The 18,573-nt window shown below is 35.8% G+C and overlaps 1 protein-coding gene across 1 annotated transcript in view; it reads right to left on the minus strand.

Moving 5' to 3' along the window:
- The window catches only part of CFAP47 (cilia and flagella associated protein 47), a 261,632-nt gene that overhangs the window by 114,825 nt on the left and 128,234 nt on the right, over nucleotides 1-18,573 (minus strand). The window contains exons 49-50 of the mRNA XM_058800177.1: nucleotides 16,353-16,464; nucleotides 5,955-6,083 (exon numbers count right to left, since the gene is read on the minus strand). Coding sequence (XP_058656160.1) covers nucleotides 5,955-6,083; nucleotides 16,353-16,464 — 241 coding nt within the window. The remainder of the gene's footprint in view (nucleotides 1-5,954; nucleotides 6,084-16,352; nucleotides 16,465-18,573) is intronic.

An 18,573-nucleotide genomic window follows, 5' to 3' on the forward strand; every position in this document is an offset into this window, starting at 1 on the left:
AAAATATATTGTGGAGTTGTGTGAGCAATTTATGTCTTCAATAATAAAAAGAAACTATGAAGTAAAATTCCATTAATTTTCAAGCAGAAGATCTTTATGCTCATGTAATTCCATGTTAATAAAATCAACACTTCATTAATTTAATGGATATTGTCTGCCATATTTACAGTAGATGAACTTTATAAGGTTGTTCTTACTAATTTCTCAATATATTGCTGGGCAAATAAGGTGGAGACAACCAATGAATCCAGAGAAGTTAGTGAAAGCAATCCTGAAATTCTTTCAAACATTCAATAATAGTCAATGTATATATCACATTATGAAAGATACATTCTTCCTAAATAACACAAATAAACTTTTATATATTACCCGAAATACTAATCACATTTTTACAATTAATTCTAAATTTCACAAAACTTCTTGCACACACATACACTCACTCTCTGATGATAGTGTATAAAATATCACCTGTCTTTTGACACAGTGGGAACCAGTAGTTCCCTAATACTTAAAATTTCATAGTTGTGCCAAGAACTATTAGGACCCTACCCACAGAGAAAGCAAAAGAAATATTTTGAGAGAGACAATCCAGACCATAACAAATAAAGCACTGCACTGGACAAAAAATATCTATTGCCTGCTCTGTAAAAATAAGAGTGGTCCTTTGCTGGTTAGTTCAGCAAATCCACCCCATAACTGAATGTGTGAGAATGCAGGAGTGCCCAGTGATAAATTAAAAACCAAGAATTCTGAATGGGAAATTTATTTTGCAGATGCTACAGAAATAAAAGTCCTCACAAATTCCAGCAGCAGGCTCCTGAGGAGACAGGAGATGGCCATGAAACTCATCCATGAGAAAACATTGAAACGAACTGAGACTTTTACCAAGAAAAAAATTACTTTCACAACTATAATGGCCCAACCACAAACAGTCTTCAGGAATAACCTATTTCTAGTTTCAGAGGGAGACAGTGGCAGCAGTACATGGTGCAAGCTCGTCTAGTTACCAAAGTCTAGCACTATGTCTAATATTAATAATAACAGCAATAGGAAGAAGAAGAAGAAATTAGATTGGAAGGAGAAATGTGATTTCTTTTCTTCTCCTGTTGGAAATTATACTCCCTGACATCTTAAAAACATAATTTGGACAAAATCTAATGCTTTAATTGATATTTCGGAATTGCATATTTTTCAGAAACTTGAAAGAAATAAATATGTATATTATTATTAATATGTATATAAACTTTACTCTGGATTTGTAAATCTTTTTATAAATTAGCTTAACTGTTGGATTTTCCAAACAGGCCCTGAAAATGTTTACTCAATTATTTCCTCTGCTTGAGGGACTGAACATAAACCTTGGAGGAAGCTGTTCTCACCCTTAGACAATACTGTTGATGTTGCATTAATTTGAATGTCAAATATCCTGGGGAGAATTTCATATTTTTTTGTGAAAGATTAATTTGAATGTTTCATAACATTTAGATTAATGTAAAATATTCAAGCCATTATTCAGCTAGAAAAACTCCACACTCTAAGACTTTTTTTAAAAATCCCATATTTGATTTGAACTCCACTTCCTATGAACTGTCCCATCTATTAGGCCATAAAGTTTGACTTTTTCCTGTTTTCTGGCTCAGTGAACACTTTCACAGGTCACAGCAATTGAAACAGGATGATAGAGGAGACTGATGGGGACCTTGTCTCTATCCTCTCCTCACCTCATTATCTCCAGCCCCAGCCATGCTTACAGGACTGTGAGGAACTGGTAAATATTAGTGCTCCTTTTCATTACCATTATGTACTCTGTGTGTTTATAATTCATTACTTGCTAAAGGGTAAAATAATAATTGTTTGCAAGCATGACAAGGTAGGAAAGGCAAAATGATGACCTAGAAAGAGCATGTCAAACACTCCAGCATAACAGAGGGCACTGGCTGCAGGGAGACTGCTGCTCTGTTGTTCATTTCCTCTTAAGTTTCAGAAATGTCATTTTTTTTATATCACTCTGAATGTTTTTTGTCTCAGACAACAAGTAAGGGCTTACACCTGGACCTGTCATGTGAGCCCCACTCATTATTTCTGCTAGGGATTTTGTTTTTCAGAATATTTTTTTTATTAACTGGGCTATTAATTGACAAAATTCCATACATAGACATTTGAGGTCTGCCAGACATAACAGAATGATGTATTTCTCAGTAATACAGCTTACAGCCCATACAGACTTTCAAAACAAGCATAATGCACATCACAGACATTTAAATTGGGTAATAAAATTTAATCTCTTTATATGCAGATGCAGTCCTACATGCTATGATATCCAAAAATATGCAGATGTACAGGTTCACAAGAGGAGTGACTAATTTGTGGTTAGTGCAGATGCAGCATTACCTGACTTCTCAGCACAACAATATTCCAACACCTCCTGCAGGAGGGTGATGCAACCTGAAGCTCATCAGCAGCCTCACTCTGTGAGCAATTACAGATTGCTCTCTTTATTCATTTTAAATGGGCTACCATGCATTGTTTGCACAGATTTTTAATTGCACACAGTACCATGCCCCACAAAATTCCATGTGGGCCAGAGGTCCTTTAAGCATTTCTATTTCTGAATTGTTTCAAAACAACATGTTATTTTACTGGGAGGATCAAGCTGTTCTGAGTCTCAGAAGGGCACAGGAAAATTCATAACATCCAGCAGACTGCAGTACTGCAGAAGGGAACCTACTGAGAAAGCTAGCAGTAATTGAACAATGTTTTTGAAAAAGGAAGAAGGCATAAAACAGTCCAATACTTAATGTTCTACATATGTTATACCACTACCCAGAGCTTGTATGCCTTGGCATAAGTATAGCTGCAAATGTGAAAATGCTATTAAAAATCATAGAAAAACAAACAAACAAAAAACCAAAACAAAAATAAAACAAACAAAACAACTCACAAGCAAACCAAGTTGTGGTTAGTATTTTAAATTTGCAAATATGCCTGCAATTTACATGGGATTATTTTCTCTGCATAGGTCTTTATTTCTTCCCTGAAGAGGGAGACTTGAACTAATCTGAAACTGAAGAACACCATGTATGAACATACAGAATGTAGATTGGACTGAAAAATAGCTTAACTACCCAATCAAAATTTATGGGCTGGTAACTTAAATTGATTTTATAAAACAGTCCTCTTAAAAAGACATTAATTCCAGAAATAAATATGCGCAAGAGATGTATCAATTATATTTTAATATATTAAAGGTATGTGAAACATCTTACTGCATTAATATTGAATGAATCCTATCATTTACCATTGCATCCACAGGTCTTATGATCTTTTAAAAGAATTATAATGAACAAATGCTAAACTTTTTTATATTTTTGACATCCTGAGTATTGTTTACCTCTTAATCACTTCAACAGTTGGTAGAACAAAAACAATAATCTTACATAAAGACATCTTCCTTATATGAATACCCCATAGTGTTCCCACAGATGTTCAGCCCTCAGGGATTGATTTCAAGCCTGGAAGTCCAGGAGAATCACATGTGCAAGCACCTTTACCTTCCAAAGGCATCAGGTGCTCAAGAATCACTTGGAAGCAGTTTTTAAACTCAACAGGAAAGATACTCAATTCAGAGACATTTCATAAGAACTACAATGACAACTTAGGCTAGAAAAAATTGCCTGCCATTGAAAGCCTGGTTGGAGCATAAATTAGCTTTAAGAAGACAATGAAACCAGGCTTTGCCAAAATGGATGTCTGACTTGACTACCCCTTTTCATCATGGCCTATTTACAAGTAGTGCCTTTCTGATGTTTAGCCTTTCAAGTAGAAGGCTATACTTGGCAATGACATAAAAACCTAAATGCATTCCAGAAGACAAACAAAGTGGGAAGTAAAATCTTTGGATAAAGGCAATGCTTAGGGCAGCCACCATAGGACAACAGCCCATTAAATATTCCCCAGTCTTGTACAAACAAACACTGAGGGACATCACTGCTGGCAGGACACTGAGACCTGGGGCTGAAGTGCCAGCTCTGTGCCGAGTCCTGCTGCTGGACAGAGTGGCAGGGATGCTGAAGAGGAGAGGGGGATAATCCTAATGATGCCCTAAACATTGCCAGCAGTCCTGCAGCTTGAGTCAGTAGTTTACTAGAAACATGTAGGTCACAATAAGACAAAGATAAAACACTAGAGTTGAACAAAAATAGCAAAAAATGGCAACTGAAAGAGAAGATGAAGTAACTTGAGGTAGCCATATAGGAATAAAGTGTTCAGACTGCTCCAATTAGCAATGGGATTCTCTGTGTGGGAATGATTATTTCCATGTAAATTAGTGGCGGCAAAAGAGCTGATTCAGGGCTGATTACCTGGCTCCTCTCAGCAAGTAATTAGACTGATATTTTACGGTATTATTTATTGTCTTTTAATGTGTCAAACATGTTTGAAAATTTAAATGCATAAATAGACCAATCAGTCTCACACAGCCACTAGGGAATCACATTTAGCAAAACTGTTACAGTAATGATAATAGCAAACCATGAAGTTACATTGGATTTTCTACCTAAGAACAACACCCTCCATTCATATCAGTGACAGGGTCAGTACTGAGACATCCATTCTCCTAAACTATTTTCTTGCTTAACCTTCTATGTTTAGTTACTTTAAGTTACAGCCTTTACTACCTTTGGAGTGATAATTCCTCAATTTGCAAATATCTCATAAGAAAAATGTTTCATTTGGGAAATTAAAGCTTAACAAAATTCATTAATATTCTCAGGCTTTGAGTAGAGATTTGAATATTATCTCCCATTTACCTGGCATCACCCTTTATATTGTTTTTTATTATTAATTCCACTTAATATCTGGAAAATTTATAATTCTTGTCTCTACTATGTTATCTGCATATATCATCTTAATTTGATCCTTCTTAAAATTCTTCTTCTGTAAAGTTCCAATGAGGTGTTGCATGAGTTTTAATGTCAACCAACTTCCTTGTTGCTGTACAGATTATTAATAGACTATAAAAGAACAGACTTTCTGATATTCACATTGACTTGACTCAAGTTATTTCTAATTTATTGACAAAATTAGCTTCTAATTCTTTTTAGAGCTTGATAAATTCCAGTTTTAATTTATCTAGAAAATACAGTTATAAAGACAAAGAGATCTCCAATCTGCAAGCCCTTCTTAATTTCCTAAAAACTCAATATTGACTAAATCAACTTTTTTAGTTTAAAACTTTCCTTGATAGCTTTCCTTGCAAGAAATACTCTTTAATCAATTTAAAAAATGCTTGATAATTTAAATATATACCAAATTATATGTTAAAAGCATAAAGAACATGGTTCTATAGGCAAAATTATGCTTGCAAATATAAATAGGAAAGTGGAGAAATTAATCTAAAAACAAACAAAACCCCTGGCTTTGTCTATTTGGTGTATGCACAAAAGTGTTCTTCTGGAACACTTGAAATCTCAAAAGTAATGCAGATACTGCTTAGAATAAAGCAGGTGGTGACAATATGAAAGTAAATAGATGTTCTGGAATATTTTCTTTTCAATTTTATTGTACCAAAGGAGTATCAATGTCTGACTGTTATAAGAAGGTTTTTTCCACAGTGGAAAGAAGTGAAGCAATATGAATTTCAGAAAAGGCCTGCTTTGACATCAGCACTAACAGCATTATTGGAGAGTTACAAAGAAAGCATTAAAAAAAATTCTGTCCCTCTCCAACAACAAACAACAGTCACTGATGTTGTAAAAAGAGTGTGGGGGGGGGGGGGGGAAGAGGAAAAGAAAAAACTGAGCTTAACAATTCATTAAAATATTTCAGAAAGCACAAAAGGATTTCACACACTTTTTTGTAGGCTGTGCATACTAAGTATTCATTTAATTTTAAAACACATTGTGATGTAATTTTATGAAAATTGACAACAAATGCCTCGATAATAACAAACATACCAATGTCATCTGCATCAGGAGTCCTGGCTGGCAGCTTCTGAAGGGCCCCTTTGCCATCTGTCCTCTGTGCTGAGCTGCTGCCTTGAGGCTGCTGCTGGTCTTCATCTTCAGCAACAAATGAAATTACACCTAAAACAAATAGGTACCAGGTGTTGTATTAGCCAGGAATTAGCTTCACAAAAACAGACTGCCAGACATGCACAAGTATTTCCTCTGTTCAAAACTAATACAAAATGAAGGAAAGCTTCCATTCCAGGTGTCAGCCATCCAATTAGAATTTATGATATTAAAAAATATCCCTTGAGTAAGAGCAAGGAAATTAACCAATTTTTGTCCCCAAAGAGCTCTTCTACTTGCCTGAAGAGATCCATAATGGGCACCTGAGAAAGATCAGTAGCAGGAAACACAATACAAACAAGGACTTCATAAAAGTTACAAAATCTGGTGATCACTAATTGTATCTTTTTCCCAGCTCAATTTTCTGTGCACAATCTTGATTGTTGCTGTTATTTCTTTTTAAATCACAGTGTCTCATTCTAGTGATATAAGAGAATAATAGTTAAACTATTCCTGTGATACATTTTTATATTGTATGCTAAATTGTAATCAAATGTGACAAGAAGATAAAACACAGACAAGCACAGACAAACACAGACAAACCCGGGATTTATAAATTGCCAGATCTCTATTTAATAACATAAAATCTGGTATGTACAGGGTGCCTTTAAATAACATTAATGTTATTCTGGAAGATTTTATATACTGGCTTCCATTAGCATCTTTTCATTTCTTCCATTTCTTGCCTCTAAGAATTTCAAATCTATACAAACTTTTGGAAATACCAAATAGCATTCTACCTGCATCTAAATTATTTTCCTTCAGTGTTTGAACATATTTTGGAGACTATCTAAGCCAAAATAAATACATTTTGCAGGTTTAATTCTTGCTCCATATAAAATCTAAGGAGGTGACATTTTATGCTATTATATAGTAAGAAATGTTCTCATTGTGATTATTAGAATTTTTGTGACACATATCCAAAGGTGATTTTGTTCATTGTGTCTTACCAAGGACTTGAGAAAACTATTATTAATGGAACTTGTAAAATTTGAAATGGGGAATTCTTATGAGAGTCCCAGAACAATTTGATTTGAAAATACCTACATTTAATGGAATCCTTTGTTTCTGCAGCTTTGAGTGGGGTAGAGGTGTGACATGAAAAACTATCCCTACTAAGAAGGATTATATTAAATAATTATAAGGAAGAATCTCTTTTTCTTTGAGAGACAGCAACTGAGAAGCACAGGTATAAAACAATGAAGTTAAAAACAAAATTTAAAAAAATGGAAATATGTTTCAATCCAGAGGAAAAATATAATATATAACTTCAAACTTAAAAAAAAAATTAGAATCCCAAATTTTTTTTCATTAAGAAAACTCTACTTAAATACAAATAAACTAAACTAATTAAAAAACAAACTTACAGAATTTCAAATGAAAAAGTTTTAAAAACTATTAAAATTACTCACAGTAATTAAGTCAGAACTTGGCTCCAAAGAGGATAAGGAGTGACTGCAATTTCACGAAATTAGTGATTTTTTTATTTTTTTTAATCTTAATAATAAGAAACATGTGCAAGAAGGACAAAAAAAAAAATAAAACCATTATGGAAGGGATAATGAAGACTGAAGAAAATGCTCAAGGTATATAAATCTTGAGGTAAGAGAACACATGGAATAGCACTAATAGGTAATGGACCATAGGATAAATGACTAATTAATGACTAATGACCACAGAATTCTAACTAATTAATATGATTTTATGTATCAATATAAAATCCTAGTATTATTTTGGTCTATTGAATCACAATATTAGGGAGATGCAAAGTGAAAGAGAGAATTCATTAATTTTAAATACCAATCCTTGCCATCAATATGCTTAAAAATTATCAACAATTAGAATAAAATTCATAAAAATATGCAAAATTATAGCTTTGAAGTTGATCAAAAAGTCTGGGCTAAATGCTAATAAATACATTCATAAATTCTACCAAATTCTTACAGTAAAGAATATTTTGTTGCACTTAAGGAAAAATTATTAAAATTTTAAAATTATAGTTCTTCCTTCCAGTGACCATGGAAGATTTTCTTTACCAATTTTCTGTATTTCAGAATCACAAATTATCCATTTGTGAGCGTGGGAGAAAGAGGGACAGAACAGGAGCAATTTAAGTAATGAGATGGTAAAACAAAGACTGGGTTTTGTTCTCTGCCCAAAATGTGGCCTCAAAAGCATCAAAATAATTTGCTTAAGCACTTGAATAATTATTTTTTGTTTGCAGGAAATATTGGAATGCTTGAAAAGTTCCAAAAGAATAAATTGCTCAAGAATATTTCAAGAGCTATGAGAGGAATTATGGTAACTGAAAACTACTTGAATTGCTAAACCACTGTGCTGATAATCCACCAATTGCATGATCAAAAAATCAGTGGAGAATTGCAGAATAAGTGCTGACACTCCATTTTCCTACTTCATGAAAACCAGGGCTCAAACAAACAGAGTTAATAACAATGAGGTTATAATCTTGATCGATAAAGGTGAATTAATGTGGTGAATACAGATCTCTGCAAGGCTCTGAATTAAATCTGTCAAAGTATTTCTGGAAAAAATAATGAGTTTTACTGCAGATGGTATACATTTTGTAACTCAGTTTATCTGCTTAATCTTAAAATATTCAGAAATTGTATTTTGTAATTTTCACGGGCACCAAAGTATCTACTACGGGCTCAAAGATATTTGAATATTTTATTAGGGGAAAATAAAAAGAAATCATTGCTGGAAAGAACTGCAAATAACAACAGAAAAGAGTGTATTAATTTCATGTCAAATCTAAAATGCAGAATCCTTATCAGTGAAGACAGTAAAAAGTATGATCTGCATGACTTGAGCCAATAAATTAAGGCAGAACATTTTCCTAGGAAGAATTCCTAATTAGAATGCTCTCCTGGTTTGCGAGTAAATGGTGCAATCCACTGACCCTTATTGGATCCTAAGATAGCAGATGATACATAAATATATTAATTTATTTAAATTATGGGCTACAAAAATATTCCTGTCAAGAGATATTTTGCAGGATGGGAAAAAGAATTTTATACAATGAAGAGTAATAAAAAGAACTTTGTGCTCTATGAAATCATAAATAATACATTGGAAATGTGCAGAAATGCTGCTTTAAAAATGACAGATTTCAAATAAATACATAAAGCAATTTTACATTTTTCATGTGGTTCTGCTGAGCTTGGCTCCTCCGCTTTTAAAGAGCTTTGACACAGAAAGTTCTGGTCTTCTGGCTGTGAACGCAGAGTCATCTTACAGAACTTTTACTTACCAGTGCATCTCACTTTTCAATATTGATGCTATAAAACAACTGATAAATGATAACCTTTTCAAACACAACAGTCCTCAATGTTTGGGTTTTTTTATTTTGGGGTTTTTTTATATCCAATTGCTCAGTTCTGACTTCTCTGTCACACATTACACAACAGTGTAACTTGCCAAAATATCATGGCTGACAGTTTTCAAAGCATACATTCAAGACCAAACCAGATTTCACCTGCATCCCAGATACAATTCCCACCAATTCAACTGGCCACAGAATTATGCCATCATCATCTGGTTAAGAAAACAAGACTCCTTAGCTGTCCTTTTGCATATATATAAGCTACTAAATTTGCATATATGATCCTAAAATTGTAAAAGCAATGATACAAGTATTTCTGTAATTCTACTGAAAATAATAATTAAAATTTACACAAATTGAGTGTTATATTTTTGCTGACACATCACTGATTTAAAAGCTTTCTTGGCCAAAACATTATTGCACATTTTCTAGGTTTACTAGCCAATGTTGAAACATTTTATACAACTGTAGTCTAAATATTAATACGAAAGCTTTGCTTTCTATTGCTTCAGAGAAGATGCATCCCTTTAAAGGGAGGCGGGCTATTTTACTTCTCAATAAAATTGTAATTACAACACCCCATGTTAGGCTGACTCATTGGCTATATTCTACACACCCCCCTGTATCCATGCATACAATTATGAAAGCAAGAAGTGCTCAATGCTTTCCTCTGCATAACTTAAATGGAATATTTAAAAGATACATAGTGTGCATGATTACTTTCTGCTGCAAAGAGATAAAAGTCCACAATATCCCAATATTTTAACTGAAAAAACACCCCAGAACGCCACAGAGTTCATCACACAAATCTGAAAAGATATAGAAACATTTGGCTTGTGGTTCAAATATACCAACATGAACTCAATAAGGTCTTGGGAGTGGGAAGAGGGGTTTTTATTTTTCCGTTTTTTTTCTGGCCAATGGAATCTATGTACAGTTGCTACCACAGAAAAGTTCCTCAAAAGAGATAAGATAAATTAACAAGATGAGTGTAATTTATGTAGCTATTTGGCCAATTTTTTGTTCTTGTAGTTTTTCTATTGACAAAAAAAACCAAAGGATATTTACCGCAGATTAGTACAAAACTTTATAATCTTTATTTTCCTAGGGAAATGTTTGTGATAAAACATTTAAATCCTAAGGAGTTTCTGTAAATCCTACTTGTTGGTATATTATGATTAAATGAATTTCTCCCTACAACAAAAAATGAGAATAAGCTTTAACACTCATACCAAGGAGAAATGAGCAAGTGGCAAATCCTGCTATCAACTATCAATCATATCTAGTTTTGTAGCATTTAATAAAGAGCTGAATTGTTTTGTTTATAATGCTCACTGCCTCTTCTTAATGTGACAATAAATCCAGAATATGGAAGGGCACAGGAGCCTGAAGCGATGGAGGATGGAAGGAAGGAAGTGGCGGAAGTGTCGGAAGGAAGTGTCGGAAGGAAGGAAGGAAGTGTCGGAAGGAAGGAAGTGTCGGAAGGAAGTGTCGGAAGGAAGGAAGTGTCGGAAGGAAGGAAGTGTCGGAAGGAAGTGTCGGAAGGAAGTGTCGGAAGGAAGTGTCGGAAGGAAGTGTCGGAAGGAAGGAAGGAAGGAAGGAAGGAAGGAAGGAAGGAAGGAAGGAAGGAAGGAAGGAAGGAAGGAAGGAAGTGTCGGAAGGAAGGAAGTGTCGGAAGGAAGGAAGGAAGGAAGTGTCGGAAGGAAGGAAGTGTCGGAAGGAAGTGTCGGAAGGAAGTGTCGGAAGGAAGGAAGTGTCGGAAGGAAGTGTCGGAAGGAAGTGTCGGAAGGAAGGAAGGAAGTGTCGGAAGGAAGGAAGGAAGGAAGTGTCGGAAGGAAGTGTCGGAAGGAAGGAAGTGTCGGAAGGAAGGAAGTGTCGGAAGGAAGTGTCGGAAGGAAGTGTCGGAAGGAAGTGTCGGAAGGAAGTGTCGGAAGGAAGGAAGGAAGGAAGGAAGGAAGGAAGGAAGGAAGGAAGGAAGGAAGGAAGGAAGGAAGGAAGTGTCGGAAGGAAGGAAGTGTCGGAAGGAAGGAAGGAAGTGTCGGAAGGAAGGAAGTGTCGGAAGGAAGGAAGTGTCGGAAGGAAGTGTCGGAAGGAAGTGTCGGAAGGAAGGAAGTGTCGGAAGGAAGGAAGGAAGTGTCGGAAGGAAGGAAGGAAGGAAGGAAGGAAGGAAGGAAGGAAGGAAGTGTCGGAAGGAAGGAAGTGTCGGAAGGAAGGAAGTGTCGGAAGGAAGTGTCGGAAGGAAGTGTCGGAAGGAAGGAAGTGTCGGAAGGAAGGAAGGAAGTGTCGGAAGGAAGGAAGGAAGGAAGGAAGGAAGGAAGGAAGGAAGGAAGGAAGGAAGGAAGGAAGGAAGGAAGGAAGGAAGTGTCGGAAGGAAGTGTCGGAAGGAAGGAAGGAAGGAAGGAAGGAAGGAAGGAAGGAAGGAAGGAAGGAAGGAAGGAAGTGTCGGAAGGAAGGAAGTGTCGGAAGGAAGGAAGTGTCGGAAGGAAGGAAGGAAGTGTCGGAAGGAAGGAAGGAAGGAAGGAAGGAAGGAAGGAAGGAAGGAAGTGTCGGAAGGAAGGAAGGAAGGAAGGAAGGAAGGAAGGAAGGAAGGAAGGAAGGAAGTGTCGGAAGGAAGTGTCGGAAGGAAGGAAGTGTCGGAAGGAAGGAAGGAAGGAAGTGTCGGAAGGAAGGAAGTGTCGGAAGGAAGGAAGTGTCGGAAGGAAGGAAGGAAGTGTTGGAAGGAAGGAAGTGTCGGAAGGAAGGAAGGAAGGAAGGAAGGAAGGAAGGAAGGAAGGAAGGAAGGAAGGAAGGAAGGAAGGAAGGAAGGAAGGAAGGAAGGAAGGAAGGAAGGAAGGAAGGAAGGAAGGAAGGAAGTGTCGGAAGGAAGGAAGGAAGTGTCGGAAGGAAGGAAGGAAGTGTCGGAAGGAAGTGTCGGAAGGAAGTGTCGGAAGGAAGTGTCGGAAGGAAGTGTCGGAAGGAAGGAAGGAAGGAAGGAAGGAAGGAAGGAAGGAAGGAAGGAAGGAAGGAAGGAAGGAAGGAAGGAAGGAAGGAAGGAAGGAAGGAAGGAAGGAGGATATTGTGGTCCAGCAGGGCCATTCACAATAATCAAGCAACCAGAAGAACCCCCAGGCTTTGTCTTTGCTCCCACTGAATTAGTCTCAGTTTGTGAGGGTGATGTGGGTGAAGAGGAACTGCTCAAAGCAAACAGGCAGGTGCTGGAAATACAGCTTAGGCTACAAGAAACTACAAAGATCATCTTTCTTCCTCGTGGGTGTTTATGTTTCCGTTGAAATTACAGTGATCAGTAGATCAATATGCAGAATTCCAGAAAAAAACGTCACTTTTTTTTTTCTTAATCCCAGTGTCAAAGAGATAATAATGATAAACAAATTAAATCAACTCATTTACAGGCCAGAATGTATTGGCATCATCTTCACCACCTCAAAACCGTCCTACAGCTGCATCTGACAAGCCTAGAAATAATATTAAATAATATTAAATAATATGAATTATTAAAAATAATTCATATTATTTAAAGACCTGGAACATGCTGCCTGTTTTTCCTCAATTTAGGTTTCTAAGCAGCATTGAAAAGCACTGCCTACTAAACATAGATTCAGTTAAAAAATTAGGGAAAGGTGAGACATAAAGTTAGAAAGCTCCTTTCCAAATGCTAGGGGGTTGTATGAATAAAAGGGCACTGACTATGAAAGGTTTGTGGTTTTTTTGCAGAAGACATATTCAAGTATTATGAGTTTTGCTGTGTTCTGGAAAAATTCTGGTCTATTCTGTGGAAACCAGAAATAAAAATTTGATAAAATATAAAGCAATCTGTAGAAGATGCTTTCTCAAACCTGAAGAAAATTGCTCAATTACTCAGAAAACAGACTGCTGAAGAATTTTATGTAGTGACAGAATCTTGTTTGAGGTGTTTATTTGCTATTATTTCTGTGTTAAAGCTGTCACACACCTAAAAACTAGCTGAACCATGTAATATAAGCACTCTATTGGAATGCTTCCAAATGGGTTTTAGAAAATAACTGGGCCCATTTTTAGCTTAGCAGCCATAAAACAGTAAGACAGAAAGCTAAAGCTGCATAATTTTGCAGCTATATAATTTTGGAAATAAAAGGACTTCAAAAATAAATGAAAAATGCAAACCATTTGCTCAGTACAACTTACATGGTAAAAGTTCTTTCATTAGAATTTATTTTAATATGAAAAAACAGTATTAGAACATCAAGACTACAAAGATTTACAATCACAAGTTAGGAAGTTCTGGACTTGAAATTATTCATCTAGAGTTCTCAGCTAGGTATCAAAATGAAATTATTCATCTAGAGTTCCTAGCTAGGTATCAAAATAGTTGTTCTTTTTTCCTTGCAGGATAAAATTGACTCCCTCTGCAGATAGCTTTGGAGCACTGCTTTTTATTTTGTCATTCCAACTGTTCACCCCATGGATTATTTTCTTCCTTCTAAACAAATTCACCTGACTGAATAAAGAATACTCTTTTTTTTTTTTTGCGGGGGGGGGTGCGGGGAAGGGGGAAATGTTTAAATTATACTTTTCTTGTAGTGTCTTGAACCTGGAAAGGATTAAGATTCCTGAGTATTGCCTAATTCCTACTTGAATCACCTACATCTAATATGTGACTCTCAAGATTCAGGCTGGCTGTTGAAATATCCTGAAAGCCAAAAAACCAAAAATAAAAACCAAAAATGCATTCACATATATTTTATATATTTTATATATATATATATTATACATATATATATATATATATATATATATATAATTATTTTTTTTTTTTTTTTTAATCTTTGATATTGAAGTTTCTCAGGGCCTGGAAACTCTGCTCTGGAGAACAAATATGACTTCCCAGCCTTGCACAGTGTGATGCAGACAGACTCCCATTCTCCTTGAAGCACAAAAAAGCACTTCCTAACACGTTACCTTAGGTAGGACACTTGGTAGTCAGGTTTACATCAAACCTAACATCAGACAGCAAATTCAGCTGCTGCTTTCCACACCCGTGACAGGGCCTCTCTTCCCTCCACCCCTCTCCTGCTACAGCAGCTGAATGATCAGAGAGTGAGCACGGATTTCTGTGAGAGAACCAAACCTGTCTCTGTTCCAGGGGAAGAATGAACATGATTTCCTGAGATGGTGATTAAAGCAAGCCCTGAGCCAGGGGGTGGATTGCAAATAACTGGGCCCTGTCCTTTTCAAAGGATAACTTTACCTTTCTGTCAAGTTATTTTAAAGTGTAAAATAAATGAAGTTTTCTGAGAAGAAGGGCAGATGTGGCTTCCCAGCATTTGAACCAGCAACTTTTTGTTGGGTTAGAGAAACTGACTGTTCTCTCTTTTTTCACTCAGTGAACATATAATACTTCAAAACATAATGGAAACCATTGTGATAGAAGTCAAGGGAAGGAGAGAACATTGGAGATGTAGATCTGAACATGCCATCTATGTCCCTTTGAAGGCATGGCTTTTATCACCTGGTATTAATTTGCTCTCTGATAGATCCCTTGGAGCCTCTTCTACTGAAACTTTCATTATATATAAAAGAACTGGGGATTTTCTAAGGCAGAAGAAGAGACTATCCCTAAATCTTTAATGCTTAAAAAAAAGCCATGTTTAAATATAGTATATCCTCAATATTTCCTGGTGCACATTTTTGATGGTTACAATTTCATTGAAAGCTGATTCCTATTCATGAAGCATGATTTTTTTACAGGGCTACAGATCAGGGCACTGAAATCTTCCTATGGCACTAGACCAAGCCTTTTTACAGGTATTAATTTCTTTGCACAAGTCACTTGTGAATTGAGATGGCATTATTAGTTAGGTTTTACATATCAGGTACTGAAAACAAAATGGCCAAAGGAGCAAAGTAGTTTGACATCCTCAGGGACAAGATTTAATAGCTTTTTAATGCTAAGAAAACAGCTGTCATTAATCTCAATTGTCCGAGAATGGAGCAGAATCAAGTGCTTGGAGTTAGGAACCCACAAATTTGAAACTACACACACTAAGCATTTTCCATTGAGAGATTTATCCATTATTGGGGAGTTCAAATCTTTCCCTGAGTGCTACTCAGTTCCTTTAGGATGATCTCTGTTTCCATAATTCCCTCCCAAACACCTTTGAACTTTTCTCTGCTGGGAATTGCTACAGTACTTACCCTACAGGGAAGGCAAAGATTGATTGTACAGTTTCATGCTCAAAACCATGCATTTCACATTATGAGCTAAATAATGAGCACCATGGAATTTTAGAACCATTACCAAACATATAAAAATTATGAAATCTGAATTGTTATTAAAAAAGAAAAGCAGGAAAAACATTAATGATGGGATGCTGACATTGGTTAAAAATATCCAGTTTTGCTATTGTATCATAAAAATACCATTATAAACATGGATGGATGCAAATTATGAACAATTAATTTTAGATCTCCCTAGCCTCCACTATATGTCAAAGAAAGAACCAAGTTCACTGAATTCTATTTATGTGCTCTTGCCTTGTGGTCAACAGACTGAACATTATTTAAGGGAAAAATCAAATTCTGGTCTCTGCCTTTACATCTTTGGTTGTAGTAGTGCTAAAATATCTAAAAGGATTAAACAGGTTTTGGAAAATTAAATTTAGATCTACGAACCTGCTGATAATTCAAAAACCATTATTTCCTATTTAGTCAATTTTCATGAGACCAATAAAATACATAAAGTTGTTCAAATGCTGGCATTTTTGAAGAACTTGACTACACATTTAGAAGTAAGATACCTTTAAAAATAAAAATATGAGCCAGCTTAAAAACATGAATCACCAGTAATGACAACCTTACTTCCAGAAGACAGGTTATGCAGAAAAGATGCAAGCATTAGGTGTAAGGAGATTTAACCTGGTAATTTATAGGGATATTTTATATATTTAAGCTCTAAATAGTACCTTGAAAGACTCCTCGTCTGCAGGGAGATATACTCAAGGTGTAAGCAGCAGTGTCCTCTGGGTTGACAGCCACATCAGGGGCACCACTCAGCATTGAGAGATTGGAATACACCTGGGGAAGACAAATCACAGAGAAGAAAACTCATCAAAAGCCAGTAACTATTGCAAAAACACCACAGAGACAATATCCATTCTACCATAGAGACAATATCCATTCTATCTGCTTTGGAGAGTAGAATAGAAAATGTGGCATCAATAAGTCCTAAACTATACAAATGAAAGAATACACACTATAAGAGAAATGCTGTGTATACAGATGATATCAAGCACAGATTTTGAAGTCATTTCTCACCATGATCAAAAATACCTTGCTTAGACCACGGAACTGCTTACATATGCAGAGATTTGCACAGTTAGGCCCTTAATATTTTACATACATTTTTGTTTGAAAAATAACAAAGAGATTCAGCAGTACTGATCCATCTAAAAAGACAGAGCAAAGCAAATTCTGAAGTGTCATTCTAACATCATTTGCTAAACCTCAAGTGATATTAAACTGTGCTATATTGTATGTCACATTTTGTAAATGACACATACACATGGCATGCATGGTAACTCTCAGGGCACTGGAGAGACCAATAGAATTTTCACATGCAGAAATTTTGATTTTGCAAACTGTAAAGCTCATTGGGAGAATATAGGGTGAGTATTTTTTAATTGCATCTCATTTCCTTCTCTCTTGTACAGAGTTGCTAGAGAAATTCTCTGAGCAGCTGCTCATGGTGATGCCTTAGGATTTTAGCTTTTACATTTTTCAAATCCTGTACTGCATTAGTATATGAATTTAAACTCTATATAGTGTTAGTTAACTGTCTTCACTTTTGGTCAGAAAAAAAAATACTTCTAGGCCTGAAATTCAAGGACACCCTACTCCCTCAGGCCCTGAAAAGTAGAAAAAAAAGTGAATTATTGGGGGACAAACTGGGGGAATATGACTTGATTACCCGAAGCTGTAATGGGAGGGTTAGGCCCTGGTGTGTAAATGGACCAAACTTGGATCTGTCTGAAAAACTCATGACCATGGTTCATTTTGGGTGTAGCCCCTTGGGGAGGCTTTGTCTGCTCTTAATGCACCTGAAGGCCCTTTATTAAACATATCTGCTTTCATTCTCTTAATCCTGCCTGGCCTCTGTTTTTAGGTAAGCCAGGAAAAGGCATCAGTGGAAAAGATGTTCAGGCCTGAGGCATCCCTGGGCAGAGCTGGCCTGCCAGCATCCAAGTGAATACCTGCATTCTACAAAGATTTCTTTTGCAACACTAATAGCATTAGATGCACATTCATTCTTAAAGTAAATATATTTTCTTATTATTTTCTGTAGAAAATAAGCATATTCTTAAATAATCTTTTCTTCTGATACAGACAATCATTGCCTACAACACATTCCCTCTCTGTAGTATTTATGTTACTGTAATTCTTTTTTCAGGTGCTGGTTCTTCTAAATCCAGAATTTCTATTTCAAGTTACAGATTAAAAAAGCCTGCAAAGCAACAGCCTTTCTCTTCCCCAATAAATCTACATTTCAAACTGGATAATAGAAGTCCAGCAACCAGAAAGAATAGGAAGAGACTGGCAAGAGGAAAAAAAAAGGCTAAAACAGAGACAGATGAAAAGACTTGTTGAATTGGCATTTGGAGAAAAATAACTGGAAAAAAAATTTTTTAAGTTGTCCCCCAAGAGCAAAGCATAGGAAAGGTGGGGCTGTTACACACTAGAGATGGGGAAGATACATTTTTTAACATATAAACAATAAATTAGTCACACTTCTACATTTATGGACTTTTCCATTTCAATTTACAATGAATGTACACAAGAGTGAAGGATAAGTACCTAAAAATACAACTAGGATAATAATAATGACAGCAAATTACTAGGGATAGAAATAAGATTAGTTAAAATGAGATTTCTATTTAAGGAAAAAGTAACATGGAGACAGAAACAGAAGTAGGATAAATGTGATTCATTTAAATTGGATAAAAAGCAGAAGGGTATAGTAATTCAGTTTTTATCAAAGACTGGACATACCAAATAAATTTCTACCAAAAGATTTCAAAGTAAAAGGAACACTACTGGCATGGCTGACTATAATAAAGAAGAAATGCCTCTGGATTGCTGATGAGTAAATATAGACCAGAAGTTTGATTTTCCGTCATTCATGAGAAA

The sequence above is a fragment of the Ammospiza caudacuta genome, chromosome 2, assembly GCF_027887145.1.
Source record: "Ammospiza caudacuta isolate bAmmCau1 chromosome 2, bAmmCau1.pri, whole genome shotgun sequence".
NCBI lineage: Eukaryota > Metazoa > Chordata > Aves > Passeriformes > Passerellidae > Ammospiza > Ammospiza caudacuta.